At 39.5% G+C, this 20,000-nt stretch overlaps 2 protein-coding genes and 1 long non-coding RNA gene across 6 annotated transcripts in view; 2 read left to right on the top strand and 1 right to left on the bottom strand.

The window, feature by feature from the left end:
• LOC113587410 (GTP-binding protein REM 2-like) overlaps positions 1-405 on the top strand; it is a 16,973-nt gene extending 16,568 nt beyond the window's left edge. The window contains exon 5 of the mRNA XM_027026064.3: positions 1-405. This exon is cut by the window's left edge and continues 1,600 nt beyond it. The gene's annotated coding sequence lies outside the window, so the exon portion shown is untranslated.
• A 3,908-nt stretch (positions 406-4,313) lies between these two features.
• On the bottom strand, positions 4,314-15,968 carry LOC113587406 (carbohydrate sulfotransferase 12-like). 3 transcript variants are annotated; one of them, XM_081695564.1, is made up of 3 exons: positions 13,377-15,968; positions 10,175-10,336; positions 8,453-9,393 (listed from the first exon to the last, which is right to left on the bottom strand). In XM_081695564.1, the coding sequence occupies exon 1, from the start codon at positions 15,252-15,254 to the stop codon at positions 14,040-14,042; it is 1,215 nt and encodes a 404-aa protein (XP_081551690.1). In that variant the 5' UTR covers positions 15,255-15,968; the 3' UTR covers positions 8,453-9,393; positions 10,175-10,336; positions 13,377-14,039. The 3 variants fall into 3 exon arrangements, with proteins under 3 accessions (XP_081551691.1, XP_081551690.1, XP_081551692.1); XM_081695565.1 differs by lacking the exons at positions 8,453-9,393; positions 10,175-10,336 and adding an exon at positions 4,314-4,450; XM_081695566.1 differs by lacking the exon at positions 10,175-10,336.
• Positions 12,064-20,000, top strand: part of LOC145649875 (uncharacterized) — an 8,271-nt gene continuing 334 nt past the window's right edge. The window contains exons 1-3 of one of the 2 annotated variants that reach the window (XR_014116636.1): positions 12,064-12,762; positions 14,220-14,231; positions 19,197-20,000. The exon at positions 19,197-20,000 is cut by the window's right edge and continues 334 nt beyond it. This is a non-coding gene — a long non-coding RNA (uncharacterized LOC145649875). Of the gene's footprint in view, positions 12,763-14,105; positions 14,232-19,196 lie in introns of both variants that reach the window. The other variant, XR_014116634.1, reaches the window with a different exon arrangement.

Here is a 20,000-nt window from a genome sequence, read left to right as displayed (position 1 = left end):
TCATTTTCTCCTCCCCTCGTTTGATTTTCAACACCTGTCCCTCATTTTGTTCATGCATTTAAACCCTGTCTTGATCCTTGTGTTATTGGCTGTTCATTGAATGTGTTTGTATGATTGTGTTGGTTTGTACTCTGTGTATCCTGGCCTTTGTGTTTCTTAGCCCTGAGTTTTTCCTAGTCTTTGTTATAGCCTGCTTCCCCTGTTTGCCTCTGTGTGTTTGTTTTATTTATCATGTATTCTCAGACTCTCCGTATTGGTACTATGACCCTGGACTACAACTATGACTCTGATTCTGGATTTGCCTTGAATAAATCTCTTCTCCGCACATGCATCCACCTCCTTACCGCTCACCATTACACTTACATTTATTGCTGTACACTCAGCATACTGACTTGTGTGTTTACATAGCTGACCTACCTCATGTCAAAGATGGCATCTGTTGCTTTGGGAAGTGCCCATTAGTCAAGAGACAGTTTCTCTCTCACTCAGAGCCTTCTGAACTCACCATCTGGTTGCCATGATATCTTTAGGGACTGCATTTTACAAACTTGGCCTAAGCGACAGTTGAAAGCAATTCTCCAAAGAGTTCAATCACCACTATTGATGATGTGCAGGTCTGAGCCTCAGCTTCAGAGTTCGGGCCCCCCTTTCCCATTGTCAGATGATGCAACAGCCTTTGAGGCATGTTCGTAGTAGACTTGAGTGCTTGGCATATTCTTCCACATGTAGCTGGTTTGACAGTCCAAGAATAGTTCCAAAATAGACAGAGAACACGTGTTTGAGGCCGTGTAGGAAAGCCTTAGCCCTGCCAGATTAGTGACAGAGACAGGTGGTGAGCTAGAGGAATGTCTTCACTGCACATTAACCACTGTGCTATAGAATGTGTTTCTCGCACACTTGATGTGGTATATACTTCTCGTAAACCACGTTCCTCTTACAAAAAGTCCTATCAGTATGGTATATGGCTAATAGTGCTACACAGAGTTCCTTTTCTGGGCAGTGAGGTTGCCGTTTTGGTGATCAGGAGGCATTATTAAAAAAACTACAAGTACACTACCATTGATTAGAGACAAACAACCCCTCTTCCATTTCTTGCTTCTTGGTGTCCAGCGTCTTGCATTTTTGTGTCCAGCACAAATGTGTGCAAACACTCAAGCCTCATTTGGTTTTTAGAAAATGTTTTTCACCCTGTGTAGGCTATTGCCAGAGATGAGAGCAATAGAGCTTTCTTATTGTGAACCTTCCGTCAATTTACTCTGAGTGAACCAGGTTCAGTACGCCTACTATATGTAGTTAGCTACATATGGTCAGGCAAGCTCAAGAGAGCCCCAGTGGGAAACAGAGGCTCAGAGAATGACTGCCCTGTTTTGTGTTCTTTAATCAAAGGAGATGGTGGACTGTATATAGACTGATCGTTGCTTGGCGACAGTAGTCATAGAAACTGAGAATCTTTGTGACATGGAAATTCTTCCACATTTCCTCTTTTTCCCAGCCATGTTAGACTAGCAGATTGCATGTAAAAATAGGACATAGTAAGGGTGGGGGAAAGATGCGGTGGTGACTGGCAGCTGACATAATGTTGGAGTACTGTAAAATATAAGAAAGGCCACACATCTTAATTTGAAACAGAAAAAGGTTTTGTTTGTTTATGTGTTTTAGGAGTGTAAATCAGAAGAGAAGATACTTGAAAATACAAAATACAAATTTGCACAAAAATATCACAAATATATGCATATAAGCTCTCTCTCTCTTTCTCTCTCTCTCTCTCTCTCTCTCTCTCTCTCTCTCTCTCTCTCTCTCTCTCTCTCTCTCTCTCCTTCTTGCTCATTAGTTGATATAATAAGCCAGCAGTGTGGAGTGACCCTCTGAATGGTGACACATCCTCACTAATAAACTGCATCAGTGTGGAAGCTCTGCCAAGATGTGTCTTGCAGTGACTCATTCCCTTGAGTTTTAGCCAAAGAAGAAAATGGGTGGCATGGGCAGAGTTGCCCCCTTGTGGAGTTAATAAAACATCATTTGAACACAGGCTTTAATATGTTCTGTCCTATATGACTGATCACTCTCTTAAGTACATATTGCTCTGAAGCAGTGCTGAATATGCTGCCATACATTTTACTGTCAATTATACGTATAAATACCACTTCTGGGACTACTATTATACTCAGAATTCAGCTAACTGACTGTGCTGGAGTCCTGTATGGTAAGTGTTCCAACCTTTATCAAACTATATGAAGAAAGAAGCAAAAGAATTGATGAATCCACCCAGAGCAGAAATGGAGCAATCATGAAAGGGCATATGGGAGAATGAATCATCACTTGTTGAAAATGATACACCGCAATTTTTCAGAATAGGTACCACTGAGTATTACAACAGCAGATGTCAAAGAGTGAGTGTGTCACATTAGCCCCATCCTGGCATCACGGTTCCCACAGCGACACTACCTGTCTTGTTTTTTTCTTGGTTTTGTTTCCATATGCTTCCTTCATTTGGTTTTAGTTTTCTTCACCCCTCCCATTTAGTTCTCCATCTGTTATTGGTTTCACCTGTCTTTATTAGTTTTCCTTATTAGTTTCTGTATTTAAGCCCTATTTATTGTTTCCTATGTTGTTGGTTATTTTGGTTCCTTTTATGCTTTGCTATGTGTATTCTATGTATTCTATGTGTATTCATCAATTTGGCTTGTGATTTCATCTTTTAGTTTCACATCTCCTATGTCTTATGTCCTCTAGCTTTTGTTTTGTTACTTTAAGATTCTGGATTTGCCACTTTGTTCCCAGTTTCTAGTGTTTGTTTCAGTAGTTCTCCATGTTGTTCTGTTTCCATTAATAAATTAATGTGGGCAGTGGTAGCTCAGTGGTTAAGGTACTTGACTTGTGATTGGAAGGTTGCTGGTTTGAGCTCCGCCACTGCCAAGTTGCTGCTATTGGACCCCTGAGCAAGACCCGTAACCCTCAAGTTCTGTTCAGTCATAATTGTAAGTTGCTTTGGATAAAAGCATCAGCTAAATGCCATAAATGTAAATTTCCTTCTAACACTTGTGTTCTGCATTTCACATCTTGATTCTGTGACATAATAAATGACCAGCCTAAGGATGCAGCAGGAGGACCTCATTGGGCTTCTTGAGGAAGCCCCTGCCTGTGTGCTTGTGGATGCTCAAACTGTGTCAGGTGCGCTCGTCAATGCTCAGGCCACAACATGTGTGCTTGTGGATGCTCGCGGACACTCAGGCTATGTCAGGCACACTTATGAATGCTCAGGCCATGTCCCATGTGCATTTGGACCTGCTGGATCCATTGCTAGCAGCAGCTGCACCTCTGGACCTGCCACTGATCGTCGCTGTGCTTCCAGACTTGTCTCCAGCAGCAGCAGCACCTCCAGACCCACTGTCTGCAGCAGCTGCGCCTCTGGGCCAGCCACCAGTAGTTGCTGCACTTCCAGACCCTCTGCCAGTTCTTGTTTCCGGTGTGGAAAACATCACCATACCAGTTCCGGTTCGCATGCCACAGGCCAAGACCATCCCCGTGCCTTGTGCAAAGTCTGCGCCAGTGGCTGCGACTTGCAGCTCTCTAGTGCCTCCAGTGACCGTGCCTCACAGCTAGTACTACTAGTGACTGCATCCCGCAGCACCCCTTTAGCTCCTATGATTCCTGTGGCCATGCCTCACAGCTGGCCATTGAATTTAGAGGCCTCTCTGTCAGCCTCCCAGACCCCAGTGACTCCTGAGGTCTCTCTGTCGGCCTCTCAGACCCCTATGACTCCTATGTCTACACCTTGTACATACACTGTAAGTCCTCTGCTCCCTGAGGCAGCTGTACCAGCCCCTACTACAGCCGCAGTGTTCTTCCCGTCACCAATTTCTGGCACTGTGTTCATGTCTGTTGTTTCTGTCCCTGTTCCTGTTTTTGTGCCTGTTTCTGTTCCTATCTGTATCTGTTTCTGTCCCAGTACCCCTAAATGTGTCTATTCCTGTACCTGTATCTGTCTTTGTTCCAGTTCGTATGTTGTTAGTTCAGTCCCTAATCCATTTTGTTCTGCAGCGTCCTGTTCAGTCCTCCATGGTCCAGCTTCCTGTCCAGTCCCACATGTTCCAGCATCCTGTCCTGTCATCTGCTTTGTCTCCCAGTTCCCTATTTAGGTCCCCTGAGTCTGTTGCTTGTCTCGTAGGATCTCCAGTCCTGGTTCCTGGAGTTACAAGAAGGTACAGTACAAGATGTTTTTCACTTTACTGCTTATTGCCAAGAGGTCAAAAGCACTGTGAATGATCCTGGTTCTGAGCCTGATTCCCTTCAGCCTATTGGCGGATCTATCAGTGCTGAAGAGGTGTCTGCAGTCCTGAATGTTTAATGCAGTGATGGTGTTTCCCAGCTGTCCTATCTGAGTCGAACGTCACTGCAGTTTCCACAGGGGGATCCATCTATTGTCAACCCGAACAGTTGACTGTTGGTTCTGCAGGAACAAGATGCTACAGTTAGCAGAGCTTTATACTATGTGCAGCAACATAAATCAACTTGATGTGAGAGAGAGTCAGAACCTGCTTATGTACAGAGGCTCTTCAAGCATTGGAAAAAAAAAATTTAAGATCAGGAATTAAATATTGTACAGAATAAAGAGAGATCATCTCTTAGACATGAAAGTCTTTTAGTTTGTCATACCAAGGTCCCTGAAAAAACAAGTTCTTCATGGTGTATATGCAGTTTGTCATCAGGGATGTACGAGAACCCTTTCTTTGGCCTGCGAGAGATTCTTTGGACCGGCATGAGTAGAGACCTCATGAATTATGTGAAGCACTGTCAAAGACGCATTTTAGAGAAGACCCCTGAGCCGAACGATTGTGCCCCTCTGGAGAACATCCACGCCTCTGAGCCTATGGAGCTGGTGTGCATTGACTATTGGTCTGTGGAGTTGAGTAATAAAAAGAACATTGATGTCCTTGTTGTCACTGACCATTTTTCCAAGATGGTGCATGCCTTTCCTTTTAGAAACCAATCAGGCAAGTAAGTTGCACAGTGCTTATGGAAATACTTTTTCTGTATTTATGGATTCCCCAAAAGAATCCATTCAAACCAAGGGGCTATTTCAAAAGCAGGCTCATCAATGATCTGATAGACATGGCAGGTGTGCATAAATCCCACACAACTACATATCACCCCATGGGCAATGGGATTGCTGAATGTTTCAACAGAACTCTAGAGAGTATGATTAGGGCTCTATTTCCAAAGTCAAAGTCTCAATGGCTTAAGATTCTACAGATGCTGACTTTCACTTACAATTGAACAGTGCATGAGACCACAGGCTAAGCACCTCTCTACTTGATGTTTGGGCGAGTCCCATGTATGCCTGTCGATGTTATGTTCCATCATGTCCTTGAGAATTACCAGTCACTTAAGAAGGATCTGATTGAGACTTCCCAAATTGCTCAGAAGCATATCCTTGGAAAGCAGGCTCATCATGCTGGGCTTTATAACCGCAAGGTCAAATGTTTGCCACTGGCTGTGACAACAGAGTATTATTGGCCAACTGGTGAAAAAGGGAAGAGGAAAATTTGCTGACAAGTGGGATTCTACTACATATGATTTTGTATCAATAAGGTCCAATATCAATGTGTATTGCATCAGCGATATCTGTACAGGTAGAGATATAGTTGTGCATAGGAATGAATCTCCCTGTTGATTTCTTGACATCAGATGAACAGTATGGAAACCAGGTGTTGTCTGAGGTGTCTCAGACTGGTGATGCAACATGTGGGAGTACTTCAGAATCTGACATACTGCACGATAAGGAAGACTCTTATTCCCGTACTATGGCCTAGCTCATACAGTCAACTGAGGGACAAGGACACTGTTAATGTTGGTAATGTCACGAGAAGTGACTTGCACTCAGAGCTGAATAACAGTTCTGTTGACTCTGTAACTGGAACCGGCATACATGTTGACATCAACACAGATCAAGTTCCAGGATGTAGTGCCACACACATTCCTGTTACACATTCCCTTGCTTGTGATGACACTCCACCTATTGTCAGAGTTAGGCCAGAGAAAGTATTTTGTACTGAGCACAAGAACTCACATGCTGTTTCAGTCATTATTAGGTTTTGGAGGAGTATTTCTGATATTGACATACATGTATATCACTCTGGGTCAACTTTTTGAAAGATTTTTGTTTGTTTGTTTTGATTTATTTTTCACTTGGTTCCATATTTTAGCAGAATTTCAGGGGGTGTATGTAATGGGGGTAAAAACAGTTATGTAGTGAAATTCCTGTTAAATGAGTTTGGCACCACCTATCTTGCACCATCTTTTGCAGCTCTATCAAAATTAGAGTATTCTGGGATACTCATGGCAGTACAGGTTATGCACTGTTGCAATTGAGTATTGCTCCCTTTGCTGAATTCAGTAAACATTGACAAAATGACTTAATGAGAAACTGAAGTGACAATAACTTTTATATTGAATGTCAGATTTATAAATACCCACACACACAAAATTACAGTTATATATGGACACACTCAGTCATTTTATAACCAAAGTTTTTCAATGCTAGTTTTCACTAATATTAGCCTATTTCATGTTGGCAGAGACTGCATGCTGACGAGACTACAAGTTCAGATATATTTTGTAGTTGCCATACTCATTACAGCTCATTGTTTATTTTTCTTTCAAACCTGAATAACATGAAACATCAGTATAAGTTGAGTTTGTATTTGCAGGCACAAATTACCAAGCAAGGCCACTAAGAGTTGGCTAATTTGCTGATGCAATACCATGCAGTCATACCAGACTGATTTTTATGTACTGCCGACAGGAGCTGTAATTTTTTATTTTTGTATTCTTTTGTACTGTTGAATTATTATTAATGGTGCAATGTTCTTTTTTAAATGGATGATTGTGTGACATACTCTCCAGCTGTGTCTACAAAGTAAATATTGATTAACCTGAGGCAGAACAGATTATGCACTGTTGCAAACATTGCATTCTGATGAGATTACAAGATATATTATTTGGTTTCCGTACTCATTACAGATTATGCACTATGGCGTATGCCAAGAATAAACCATGCATCATCCTCTATTAAGTGTCGTTCCTGACTCAAGATTGTGAGTGTAACATTTATATTGTTTCACTGTAAATATACTGATTGTTGATGCTGTTTGTGATTTAGAGTAGTTGTGTTGATAAATTAATTGTCTTGATATCATTCAGATTGTGGTTGTTGCCAGCGTCATCAAAGAAATAATTGTTATTTATATCCTTCAGGGATCAAATCATGAAAGTTACTCTCTTTAGTTAAAATTTAAAGACTGTGATTCTGATTTGATTTGACTATATGAGACTGATTTAATGAGAATGATTAATAATTGATGCATAGTACTCTTTTGTATTGTAAAGGATTAGTAGGAGAAACCCCTACACCCCGGTCTCTTCCTCTCCATGCCTCATCCTGCATGCACGTTAAGGTGGGGGTTCCCTCACGTTTGCCCCTCCCTGGTGTTGCGGTTCCCACAGCGACGCTACCTGTATGATTTTCTTGATTATGATTCCATGTTTGATTCCATTCCATTGTTTAGATCTCCAACTATTATTGGTTTCACTAGTGTCTTGTTGTCGCCTTATTAGTTTGTGTATTTAAGCCCTGTGTGCCCTGTGTGTTGTTTTCTATGTTGTCGGTTATTTTGGTTACTTTCATGCTTCACTGTGTTTCTTGATTTGTCGCTTTGGCTTAGTTTTACTTCTCTTATGTCTTATGTCCTCTAGCCTTTGTTTTGTAACAATTAGATTTTGGGTTTTGGTTAGTGATTACCACCTTATCTGTCTGTATCTGAAAGTCCCACATGAACTTAGCAATGTCATTCTCCATCACCTTTGGGAGTGTATCAGATTTTGACCTTGGAATGTCCAACCCATACTTGGCACAGATGCTTCAGTATACTATGCGAGTCACTTTCTTATGGCATTCTATGTACGGCCTGTCTGTTAGCATCTTACATCCCGCAGTTATATGCTGGGTTTTCTCAAGGACGTCTTTGAACTAATCTTTGATTAGTGCCAAAGCGGTGTCTTTCATTTCAGCCTTTTCCAGTCTTTGTTAGGATTTTGCCATATCAGCCACTTCCACTATTTGCCTTTCCACTACTACATGCCTTTCTATTAATTTTAGTTTCAAGCTTTGATGGGTCTGTTCTCATTCTATTAACCTGTCACCAAAAGTACACTTTGAATGGCTAAAGGGAGAACATCCTTAAAAGATGGCTCAAGATTGTAAAGTTCTCAGAGAAAGAAAGAAAACACTTCAGACTAGCTCTGGGTGATCTGGTCAAAAGTGTTATCACAATACATTTTTCTGTATTGATTTATCTCAATAATTATCACAATATAAAATTTTGCAACACTATCACAGATTTTAAAGAATATCCTAAAAAAAAGCAGCCTGAATACATCAAATGCTTTACCATTTACATATTTATTATTTATTATTATAACATAATATACATGCACAGAGTATGCAAATTATTCAAATCCACAATGAAAAATGTGCACATTTACATTTTGATTACCCTGGCCAGATAATAAAAAAACTGACAATTTTCTTACCATAAAAATCTGTTCTCTGTGTCATGAGTCATGAAAACATTATTAAGGCATAAATGTCTCAAGCATTTAAGGAAGAAAAAGTAACAAGATAAATTATTAATAAGATAAAAAATTAAACACTCAATACAAAGTTCTGAACAGTTAACATGTTGCATTTAACCCATCAGAAGGCTTGTAACAGTGGGAAAACTAGCATGCTTATAAATATCGTATTTTATTTTCTACTAGGTGTAAGTCAGTGAAAAAACAAAGATCTATATATTGTAGATTCTTGTACTCTACACTCAGCTCTTATGCTACAAGTTTTTTGCCAGGAAGTCTAATCTGTCCACAGCCTTGGACTTTGTACACACTCTTGTATGCCACAGTGTTGCCTCCTGTGCTAAAAACACATTCTGATGGAGAACCTATAGCAGGTATACAGAGGTAACACTTAGCTAAGAGGCTCTCTTTTGGAAATGTTGTTGAGTGAATCTTCCACCATGCCAAATGATTTGTCTCACTGTCTGCATCAGGAGCTAACAAGTAATTATTCAGTTCAGCTTCAGTTCAACTTCAGCAACTTCCTGTTCTGTGAGGTCAGTTGCTGTGACTGAATGTGGATTCTTGAAAGAGCCTCCCACTGCTTTTTAGCTGGTGTGTGATCCTGGAATGGATTTCAAATTGCTATCAGCTTCCAAGTTGCTCCATCTTTCTTGTACGACAGCTCTTGCTTTTATGGCATCAACTTTGGCATCTTTAAGGTAGCATATCTTGAACCAAGGATCAAGCAATGATGCTATACCCAGGAGGTCAGCACAGCTACAACACCCAGGAATAAATGAAATATGCTTATAACATCTTATTTCATCATGAACTTCCAATCATTTACAAGTCTATCCATAATTATGTGGTTTGTAAATTTTAGAAAAAATGGAAGTTACTAATAGCTTGCTAAAAGTGCTACAGGTGTGTGGTGAGTATAACATTTGCATAGTAGCAAATATGAACTGGAGTTCAGCTTGCAAAGTTGCCCATTGTGTTGGTTGGCTCACTGGTTTTTCTAAACATTATGGGTAATATTTTTACTGTAGCTGTTTGTGCTAGATGGTAAGCCTGTTTGTAGATGTTGGTTTCATAAACCTCTGAGCGCTTGGGGTAATGCTGAACTGTGCAATTATTTCATCATTGTAAACCTCTGAGGCCAACTCAAAGGCCAGTAGTTGCTAATGAGATGGAGATGTGAGTGTATGCACACTGTTGTATAAAATATATGTCTGTGTGCTTGTGTGTGTTTGTGCGTGCAAGATTCTGTTTTGATCCAGGCTTTGTGTGCACATGGAACGCAAGTGAAAACTGTCCTGTCACAAAGTGAACAGTGCAAAACAATGGTTGTGGGAGACCAAAGCATAAACCACACTGGGCTAAAATAACACAACAAATTACAAATTAAGTGCATCATCCTCAACACAGAGACAGCATAGGCCAGTGTCACAACACAGAATGAAAATATTGGTCATTGTTAAACTGTTAATAATTAATCAAAAGTTTCACTTTTAAGGAGGTGCTTATTTACTGATGTAATTGTAAAAAACTTTCATACATGTGCATGCTACACAGGATTCTCCCATCCCTTTAGATCCATTTTTATACAGGAGTTGTCATATTGCTCAGTGAAAGATGATCCTGTCCTAAAATACTGTCTCTTCTGTCCCATGCTGTGTCTCTCACCTTGATCTGCATTAGGCTGAAGCTTTTTCTGTGACTGAAGAAAAAGGTTTTTAGTGAGGTCTGTTTACAATACACTTCCATATTGTACAGTCACCAACCATTTTTTAGATACATAGACCATTATTTATCATAGGGGAAATTATGGAAATGCCTACACTCTGGAAGTGTGTAAATGGAGGAATCTAGCCCATCAGGTGTCATGTATAGTTGGTGTTATCCGTCCTTCTACAGTGCTCAGTTACTGACCACAGGACTGCCTTTGGCTGGTATTTTCTGTTGGTGGATAACTAACAGCTCCGTAACATGGGCAAATGTAAAACCCCTACATCATTGCTGTGCATGATAAAACCAGAACCAGCTCGGCACCCACAGCCCTGCATTAGGTTGAAAATGATCTACCCCCCTGACAGCAGTGGTCCCTTGGTCAGAAATGACAAATATTGATAAATATATTTAAGTTGCTCTGGATAAGAGTACCTACCAAATGAGAAAATCTAAATTAGTAAAATTAAATGAAAACAGGCTACTTATGAATGAGGTAATGTGTGGCTGTCATGCAGGCCTTTGGAGTACCACACACTACAGTTCCCAGAATTCTCTGGGAAGATCATCAGGGGAGACAGAGTTTGTTGACAGAGTCCACTGGTGATTTCCATAATACTAAGGGAAGCAATAAGCTGAAACCCAAATATATAGGCCCTTTCAGTGCTAAAGAAAACTCAGTGATGTGACATATCAGCTGGATCTTCCCCCTAGATTCCGGGTTTTGCATTCCTTCCATGCTTACGCCTGTGAGTTCAGGTTCCCTGCTGTAGTTCATGCCAAGAGGCCCAAGGGAGTCTGGGCAGTCCTTCCAGGAGGTGTGGGTGTCTTCATGCCTTGGCTGGCCCACCTTGTTTTGGTGGGGGGGCTACTCTCATGCAGCCCTCCAGAACCACCACACACTACAATTCCCAGAATCCCCCTGGGAGATCATCAGCCCCGAAGTATTAATTCAACACGCCTATGCTTCATTATGTTGTCTTTTTATATGCTTCTCTCACACTTCCTTATGGCAAAGTATTGCCTCTAATTACTGAGTAAATAGAAGTAATATTTGTACATTCACCAAAGTTTTAGTGACACCCATTATAAAGAATGTGTTCTACTTAGTTTAGTGGATGAACGTTTACCTTTCTCTCTCTCTGTGCGTACAGGTCCTCTTATTAGATTTTTGCCAGTTTCTTCTAAACTGGAATAACTCAAAAAGCATTCATTAAAAATGTCATGAAAAGTGAGTCCACTCTTATGTTTCTTTGTATATTCATCACAGCAGTTACACTCTCTCTTATCCATGTCCTATGTAAAAATTTAGAATATTCTAGTATAATGTTAGAGGTGTTAATATAGCCTACAGAAAGTTATCTCTCACTTCATTATACCATGTTATCAGGCTACAATAGGTGAACCACAAACCATCTAAATATGACATTGTACAGTAAACTGGAGCCTGTATATCAACAGGATACTTTATTGTTATATTCATAACCACATCCCTAGTTTTAAACAGGAATTGTCAAGGTCTCTAGCCTAAAAAGTAAAATAGTTTAGTTGTATGCATATAAGTGAGATGATGCTACTGCATGCTTGCCTGATAGATTCATTATTCTAGTTACCTTCTGCCTCCTGTACCTTATTTTATATATATAACAGACATAATATCTACCAGGACTACAGCAATGTAATGCTCAAGGTAAGAGGCAGGACGCATACGCTGTAAGGAGTGATGTTTATTATGGGAAAATCCAGAATCTTACTCATTGTAACGGTCCATATCAAAAACCAAGAGGATCCAAAAGATACAAGCAGGCAGACACAAAGAAACGGCACCAAAAACCCATGCAAGAAAACCACAGCCTACATGTAACAATAACCCATGATAAGACCACCAGAACACACGGTTTAAATACACAAGTTAACAGCTAAATGCTGTTAAAAATGTAAAAACGAGTAACAAGTGAAACTAATAAAACGTCAAAAACCAAAACAAGAACAGGAACGGAGAAAATGAACCACGACGTGAGTCAGGGAAACCATAGAAACACACTAGGGAGAGGCCATCCATGACAATCTTATAACCACTACTGCAAATCCAGATATTCATAATGCAGATCGTTGTGGAGATATATTACAACGAACAGTAAATGGCAGCCTGCATGTCAACAGTACGCAGTCTATTTGTAATGGTAAACAATTACAAAAATAGATGATATAAACTCGGTCTGGAATGAGGAACTAAAATTAATTTTAATCAATTCTGTTTTGTAATGTGGGACAATAGACAGGTGGAGACATACAGATTAAGAGTCTTATAAACAGTCCAGAGTCATCGTGCCAACGCAAACAGAAACAGGGAACTAAACAGACAGGACAATGGGGACTTAAACAGAGCAAACAATAAAACAGGCAAAGACAACGATGGTAAGGAAACCACCACATCTTAGGAATAACCCTAACGGGCTGTAGGAAACACTGACCAGCAAATTAAAACAGAAAACATAGGGTATAACACAGGGTATAAACACAAAGCACGTCAGAGGGTAAATATAGACAGATGGCAAACGTGACAAGTTTAAATATGATAGTGTAAGTGTTAATGTGTAGCAGAGAAATTAATTTAACATTTTCTGTTTAGATAACATTTTATTCAGGTTTATTAGAGGGCTAGTTTAAAAGTAAATGGATCTGAATATTAAATTATACCTGAACACAGATCAACACCATCTTATAATTCCTATGAATTAATCAGTAGGTATAATACAGTATACAAGTCATGTTCTACCACAAATTATTCTCCAAAAGGAAAATCACATATTGGCATTTCAAGTATTTATAATTACAAGCAAAACAAGAACATAGACTTTCCCAATCTTATCATAAGCACTAATCCTAATATAGATGTTTCTACCAGATAGGCTAAAAGTTTCACTTCTTGAGCAATGACTTTAACCATATGTAAGACTTTCAGAGTATTGGCATCCAAAAAGTTTGAAGTCTGCCTCATATATTTTGTAGAGTTTTTTTTCTCCACTTACCGGTGATGCAGGAAAACCAGGCAATGAAACAGATATGATGATCAGGACTTAAACATGGTAAAACAACAAAACAGGCAAAGAAGATAGAGGATAGGACACATAACACCCTTATGCTAGGAATAACAATAATGGGCTGTAGGAAACAATGTCCAGCAAATTAAAACAGAAAACACAGGGTATACAAACCAAAACAAAGCACATTAGAGGGTAACCATGGAAACAGGACACTAAGGCAGCCCCACTGTGACAAGTTTAAATATGATAGTATAAGTATTAATTTGTAGCAGAGCTATGAATTTAAGAACATCTTCTGTTTAGATAACATTTTATTCAGGATTATTGGAGGATAGTTTAAAAGTAAAATGGCCAAAATTAAATTATACCTCAACACAGATCTCACAGTCTTATAATTCTTATAAATTAATCAGTACTACAATATACAAGTCTTGTGTTACCACAAATTCCTCTCCAAAAGTATGATCAAGTATTTGCACTTCAGGCATTTACAATTACAACCAATTCAAGAACATACACTTTCTCAGTCTTATCATAATTACTAATCCTAATTTAGATGTTTCTAGCAGATAGGCTAAAATTTACACTTCTTGTGAATCACATAAATTGGGCAGTGGCTTTAACCATATGTAATATTTTATTGGTAGTTTATTGGAGTATTGGTATTTCATTGGAGTATTGATATCCAAAAATTTTGAAGTCTGCCTCATACAGTTTGTAGAGTTTATTTCTCGACTTACTGGTGATGCTGGAAAACCAGGATTTTATCCAACTTTCATTTGTTTTCTTGCTACTTGATGGGAACTGGATGATATTATCGACATGGAGCACTCGGAGCAGGTGAGTAGCATCTTCCTCTATGTTCTCCAGCTTTCCTATGAAGTCATAATCGATCTGGCACGGATGGCACAGTTGAGTCATGGGTTTCCAGTGCTCATCTAGGAGTTTGACTGGGAAGCTCAGTATGTACTCAGTGAAGTTGGAGAAAGAAGGAATAATTTTGGCAGCATGTGCTTGATGTACAGATTCTGGTGGTTTACTGCAATTGCCAAATTTCCTCAATATGGGGATTCCATGGAGCTTGTAATATACCTGATTTTCTGCTTCAAGCTTATCTCTATAGGCTGAAATCAATCTAACAAATGGATCTCTGACAAAAATGAACTTTTTATAGTGTTTAAGTTTGTCTTTAATCACGTCTCTGGGGTACTTGTTCAGGTGCTGAATAATGCCACTGTGAACATACTGGTTAGGAATTTGAGAAGGGTTTCTAAAAGGAACACCATTCACCTTAAGGCTTTCACTCAAAACAATCATGATACGCTTCCACTGGGAGCAGGCAACTTTTGGAACATAGCAGTAGATTATCCCATGCCGGTCATCTACGAGTAGGTGTTCCAGTTCTTCATTAGAGAGTTCATCAAATGCCTGCCATTGCTCACTGAAATTCAAGGTTCTGTTATGGTTACATAAGTCACGAATCAACTTCTTTCTGGCATACTGTCCGTATTTCAGTTTCAGGGGAATTGGGCTGGTGTGGATCTTCCACTCACATGTCCTGCTCTCAAGATCTGTGTCCTCTTCATATGTGTCCCAGGTAGAGCCTTTAAATCCATTCAGGAGAAGGTTGTAGAAGTAACGCAAGCTTGTCCAGACGAAACTGCTGTTGGCGCTGTCCAACTGTGGTCCATATTGTCCCTTTATTGGTTTAAATGCCCATGGCTGAGACCACGAGCTGACAGATGTGTACACTTCAGTCCTGCCCTTCCAATTCCCTTTTATATAAAACATTAAAAGAATGACGCCAAGGAGTGAAACACAGCAAAAATATTCCTTTATATTCATCCTGGATGTGAGAGACATGGATAGGGTTAGGAAATGCGTTCGATGGGAGAAATCTGATTAATTTTACTGACACACCTAATGCTATCTATAGGCGGGGTCAGTAATTGCCTAGGCGTTCTGGAATAGACGAGATCTAACGAACGAGGAGCGGAGGCATGACGCAAACGCTAAGCAGAGCAACTGTCTTAAGTCACCCTGTTCCTCGGTGTTACTACTGAGTTTCTTAACGTATTGCATTTGGATTGTGCAATTTGGATTGTATGTGAACTCTGCTCAGAATGGTTATGGATCAGCACGCGCTTTGATATTGGGTTTCTACTCAGTGGGATGGATTTAACGGATACTTTGTGAATTTCTGATATTTTAAATATATAATAAATCGCCAAAATTCAACAATAATCTTTCTGATCAAAAACGAGTTGCATTCTTTTGCCTTTCCAACATTAGTCAGATAAGTCAGTCTTTGAATTCCAACTTGTCACCAAAACGGGAAGAAAGGAAAATAAAATCATGACATTCCTTTAAAATAAACTTATTATTTTTGTAAGGATACTCTCTAAATTGGACAACTGTATTTTGAACGCTGCCTTTTCAAAACGTACCGTGGACTATTTTTTTTTTAAAATAGTTTTATTCTGAGTCCGTGTGTATTGAAATTGAAGGGGTGAGGTCTAAAACGAGCTTTGTTCTGTGCCAGTATTTCAAACATATAACGCCTTCCTCCAGTCTTACCTTGACCATTGTTTGTTGTTTTGTTTACAAAGATTATATGTGTCACCAGTCGCAAGGTGAACGGCAAATTGTACAATGCAAAAGATGACACACTGATGAAATGTCAGGCACACCACTATGAAACCATATTACAAAAGCAGAGATGCCTAAATTCACAGAGCAAAACGTTCTCATTTAATGCAGTGTAAAATGCCTTACAGGCTTTTTGTTCATTGTAAGTGCCATAGACATTTTCAGGCTTTCATTTGAACATTGGCTAAAAAGACAAAAAGACAAAACAGGTTCAAGAGACTATTATTCTCCCACCAGGGCAGCCAGTGCACATGCCCCTGCAAAAACAGGTTCAGCAAGCACACAGAATAACCAAGTATTATATTACAGTGTGCACTGACATGAAACGCTCTCTCTACAGCATACACAATATTGTCGTCAATACTGGGCATTATAATTCGAACTATTCGAGAACTCTGCTAAAGGATGTAGTTTCTCTAACGATGAAACCCAAGCGCGCCATACAGCAGAATGCAGAGTACGTGACTGCAGCGGCAGATGCACGCTCACAGTATTACGTAATCTTTCCTCTACCACTATGCTCCGGGTTACACATTTCTCTCATGAAAGCATGCTCATGTCCGCCTTCATAGTTCGGCAGCAGCGTAACTGGAAACAGCGAACACAACACATATGTAGCAACAGCACTAATTTTGAAATAAAAAAAAATAAAAAAACTTATCCAAGTTTATTATAATTTATTCCATTATTAACGTTGAATAATGTTACATTTCATTTTTTAAAAGGAACACATATATTTTTTAAACAATCACGTTAAGTAGCTGCTTATTGACGGTTGTTTTTGCTACTCTGTCCTGTTGGCAGGAAATAGTGTCAAATGTTGTGTCGAAATAAGTGGGCCAGTGAGTATCATTAACGGTTTTAAGTGGGACCAGCTCCATTAAAAGGTTATTTAAAAAGTGGGCCACTGGCGTCCCCTTCTGGGGACATTTTTTACTACACCACTCTGTCAATGCTGGTCAAGGTACTTGACTTGTAAAGATGTTGCGAGTTTAAGCCCCACCACTGAGCCTCTGCATCTTTTTATTTGAGCATGTGATGAAGTTGCGCAATGTTGCGTATATAGAAAAAAAAGCCATCTTTAGAGGACAGTTAATATGCACTTCGAAGGTGAGTGATGAGTAAAGAATAGCACCAAGATATCAAACAATAGGGGAATGCTTAAACATAACACCATAATTCAAAATCTAGATCTGTGTAATTGTGAATTTGGCCAACTAGAAGGACTTCTGTCCTGTTGGGGTTTAGTTTGAGTGCATCTTAATGTAACTATTGTTTTATGCCATGGGTACAAGCACCTAGTGGGAGCAGCAGCATAGCTCTACAAGCATGACTCCTGATGTATACCTGAATATCATCAACATAGCAGATATGACTGTGGAATCAGATAATGTGATCTAGGCTAAGCATGTAAATGATGATGAGAAAAGGGCCAAGGACAGATCCTGGGGGAACACCTTGACTAAAAGGAACGGTAGGGGAATTGTGTTTCTGGAGAGAATTGAAATATTGCCTACCTCTGAGATAGGAGAAAATGAGAAAGCTATGCCAGTAATACCATTGGCAGAAAGACCGGGAAAGAAGGAATTTGTCAGATTGAATCAAAAACTCGGCTAAGTTCAAGAAAAATAAGAATGCTAAGAGAGGCAGAGACAGAACTAAGAGATCATTAATAATTTTAATGAATGCAATTTCAGTGTTGTGAAATGGGCAAAAACAGGATTGAAAAGGCTCATGAAGATTATTAGAGATTAGGTAGGCTTGCAATTGAAAAGCGATAACTTTAATAACAAAAGTCCATAACTTTAGCAATAAAAGCATCTGCCCCAGACCTGACTCCCATTCTGTCCGTGGCCTCGGCCCATGCGCCGGTTCCTATTCCTTCTCCCAACCAGTTACCATTTTTTGATCATGACCATTTTCCTTTGTTGATGGTTCAGCCTGTTTCTCTGCCTAAGTTTCGGCCTGCTTACGCCCAGGATATGGCAGCTGACCTGCTAGTCTCCCCATGACCTAATTGAAGTCTGCAGAGAGGTAAATCACCAGGAACTTAATGGGGCACCACTGCCTTAGATGATCTAAGTTTAGTCTGTTCATAACCAGGCTGGATTTAGTAGACTGTTTGAGGTTGATTCAGGCATGTAAATATTTCGATCGAGCCACTATGTCTCGTGTTGTTGTGATGTGCATGAGGATGTGGACAAGGATGAAAAGATCCCTTAGACTTTCCTAAAGTAAAAAAAATATGAAATTTTAAGTTTGGTTGTTAATGTCCAAATGATTTGAGTCATATTTTGGCAAATATAAATATACTACAAATTATTTTTTTCCCCAAAAAGTTCACTTCCCATAAGAGTGTTCCATTGACGAAGCAGATGTGACAGGGCTTGTATTGTTTGACGAGCCACATCTCATGTTTAAAACCAGTAAGTCCAGCACATATTTTAGAGTAAGAGATATTACCAACCCTCAAAGACTTCATTCACAGATTATTTACATGTAACCTTTAATTTATAAATGCCAGAGACTCTTTTGTTGTACATACATTTTTTTTGTGTCTGATTAAATGATGAAAGCATCAAGACATACATACCTGTTGTTACTTCTGGTGTCTTTCTCATTGTTTAGTTTTTTTCTGGGGTATTTAGATGTCAAGGATAAGTTTCCCTTCAAATTTCAGCATGGGAACAATCTAGACAGGTGCTCAAAAAAAGGATAATTTCAAGAGAGGCTTCCATTTCTTCATGGTCAAAGCTGCTCAGGTGGTATCAGCAACAAAGCCGGTGGACCTGCAGTTTTAGTTGAGGTGGGATATTTTGGTAGTTCTACTGTAACTGGAACACAGACAGTGTGCCAGAAAGAAGCTGATTTATGACTTTTGTAGCAAGAATGGCACTTCAAGTTTTTTTTTAAACTGATGTTTGATGACATTTCACATCATCAGTTGTCCAACGTTGTTGTGGATGACAGGTCATGGAATAATTTACTGCTTAATTCCAAAGGTTGCATGCACAGCATGGAAAAGCATTATGATTTTTCTGAGTGAAAGTCTCAAGGTAAATAGTGTTCCTTACAAAAACAGCTCTGATATTCCCACATAAATCATTCATGGTGTTATGTTCACCTTTATGTATACCTGTTTTCCCTGTGTTCCAGGTATTGGCTCTCACTCGCCAGTGTTCCCCCTGATGTGTACCAGGTGTTCCAGTGAGCAGAGGACCATATAAAAGGAAGAGGAAAGGAAGAAGGGCTCATCTTATGGCTCATTAGACAAGAGACTATTGTTGCTAATGCTTTGAGTTGTGGCTGCATTTTGATATTGTGATTGCTTGGATTTGTGTGTATGACTTTGGATTCTCCCCTTATGGTTCCCTTTGTCCCTTATTTGTTTGGTTACTGGTTAATATATGTCTCAAGTATATAATGTCCTCTATATTGTAATTACACACTGGTGGTAGGGAGTCGCTGCCATTTTGTTTGGGTGGGAATTTATTTCTGTTTATACCAGTATAGTCAGTGTAGTTTATTTTTGTTATCTTAGTCAGTCGTGTTTTTGTTTCTAGTGTGTTTTTGTTTGTTGTGTTGGCCTGGACCACTCCTGAAGCTATTGTACCAGATTTTGGTATATTTCTGTATCTGAACACAAAAACTTGTAACTACACTTGACCTTTGCCATCAGCCTGTTTGTCTGGTTTTGTTAGACTTATTTCTGTCTATCGGGACAAAGTTGAAAAAACAAATGAGTACTTTTATAAGATGCAAACGACCCCTACTATAGTTAAGTATGTGTCTCCTCCAACAGTGCAGAACAGGCTCATGCGGCCAGCATTCGTCCATCGTTCCCTGACTTCATCCAATACATTTCAGAGCTACAAGATGATAACGGTCTGTTCTATGAAGAGCACTGCAGACATGAATCTCACTTGAGCCATTCATGCCAGATTAAGTACGATTTCATTG

The sequence above is a fragment of the Electrophorus electricus genome, chromosome 2 (genome assembly GCF_041902795.1).
Source record: "Electrophorus electricus isolate QZ-2024a chromosome 2, ASM4190279v1, whole genome shotgun sequence".
Classification (NCBI taxonomy): domain Eukaryota; kingdom Metazoa; phylum Chordata; class Actinopteri; order Gymnotiformes; family Gymnotidae; genus Electrophorus; species Electrophorus electricus.
This window is presented reverse-complemented; position numbering and strand designations above follow the sequence as displayed.

Coding starts and splice junctions, on each gene's coding strand:
- LOC113587406 (XM_081695565.1), bottom strand. CDS start 15,254: ATGTCTCTCACATCCAGGATGAATATAAAGGAATATTTTTGCTGTGTT.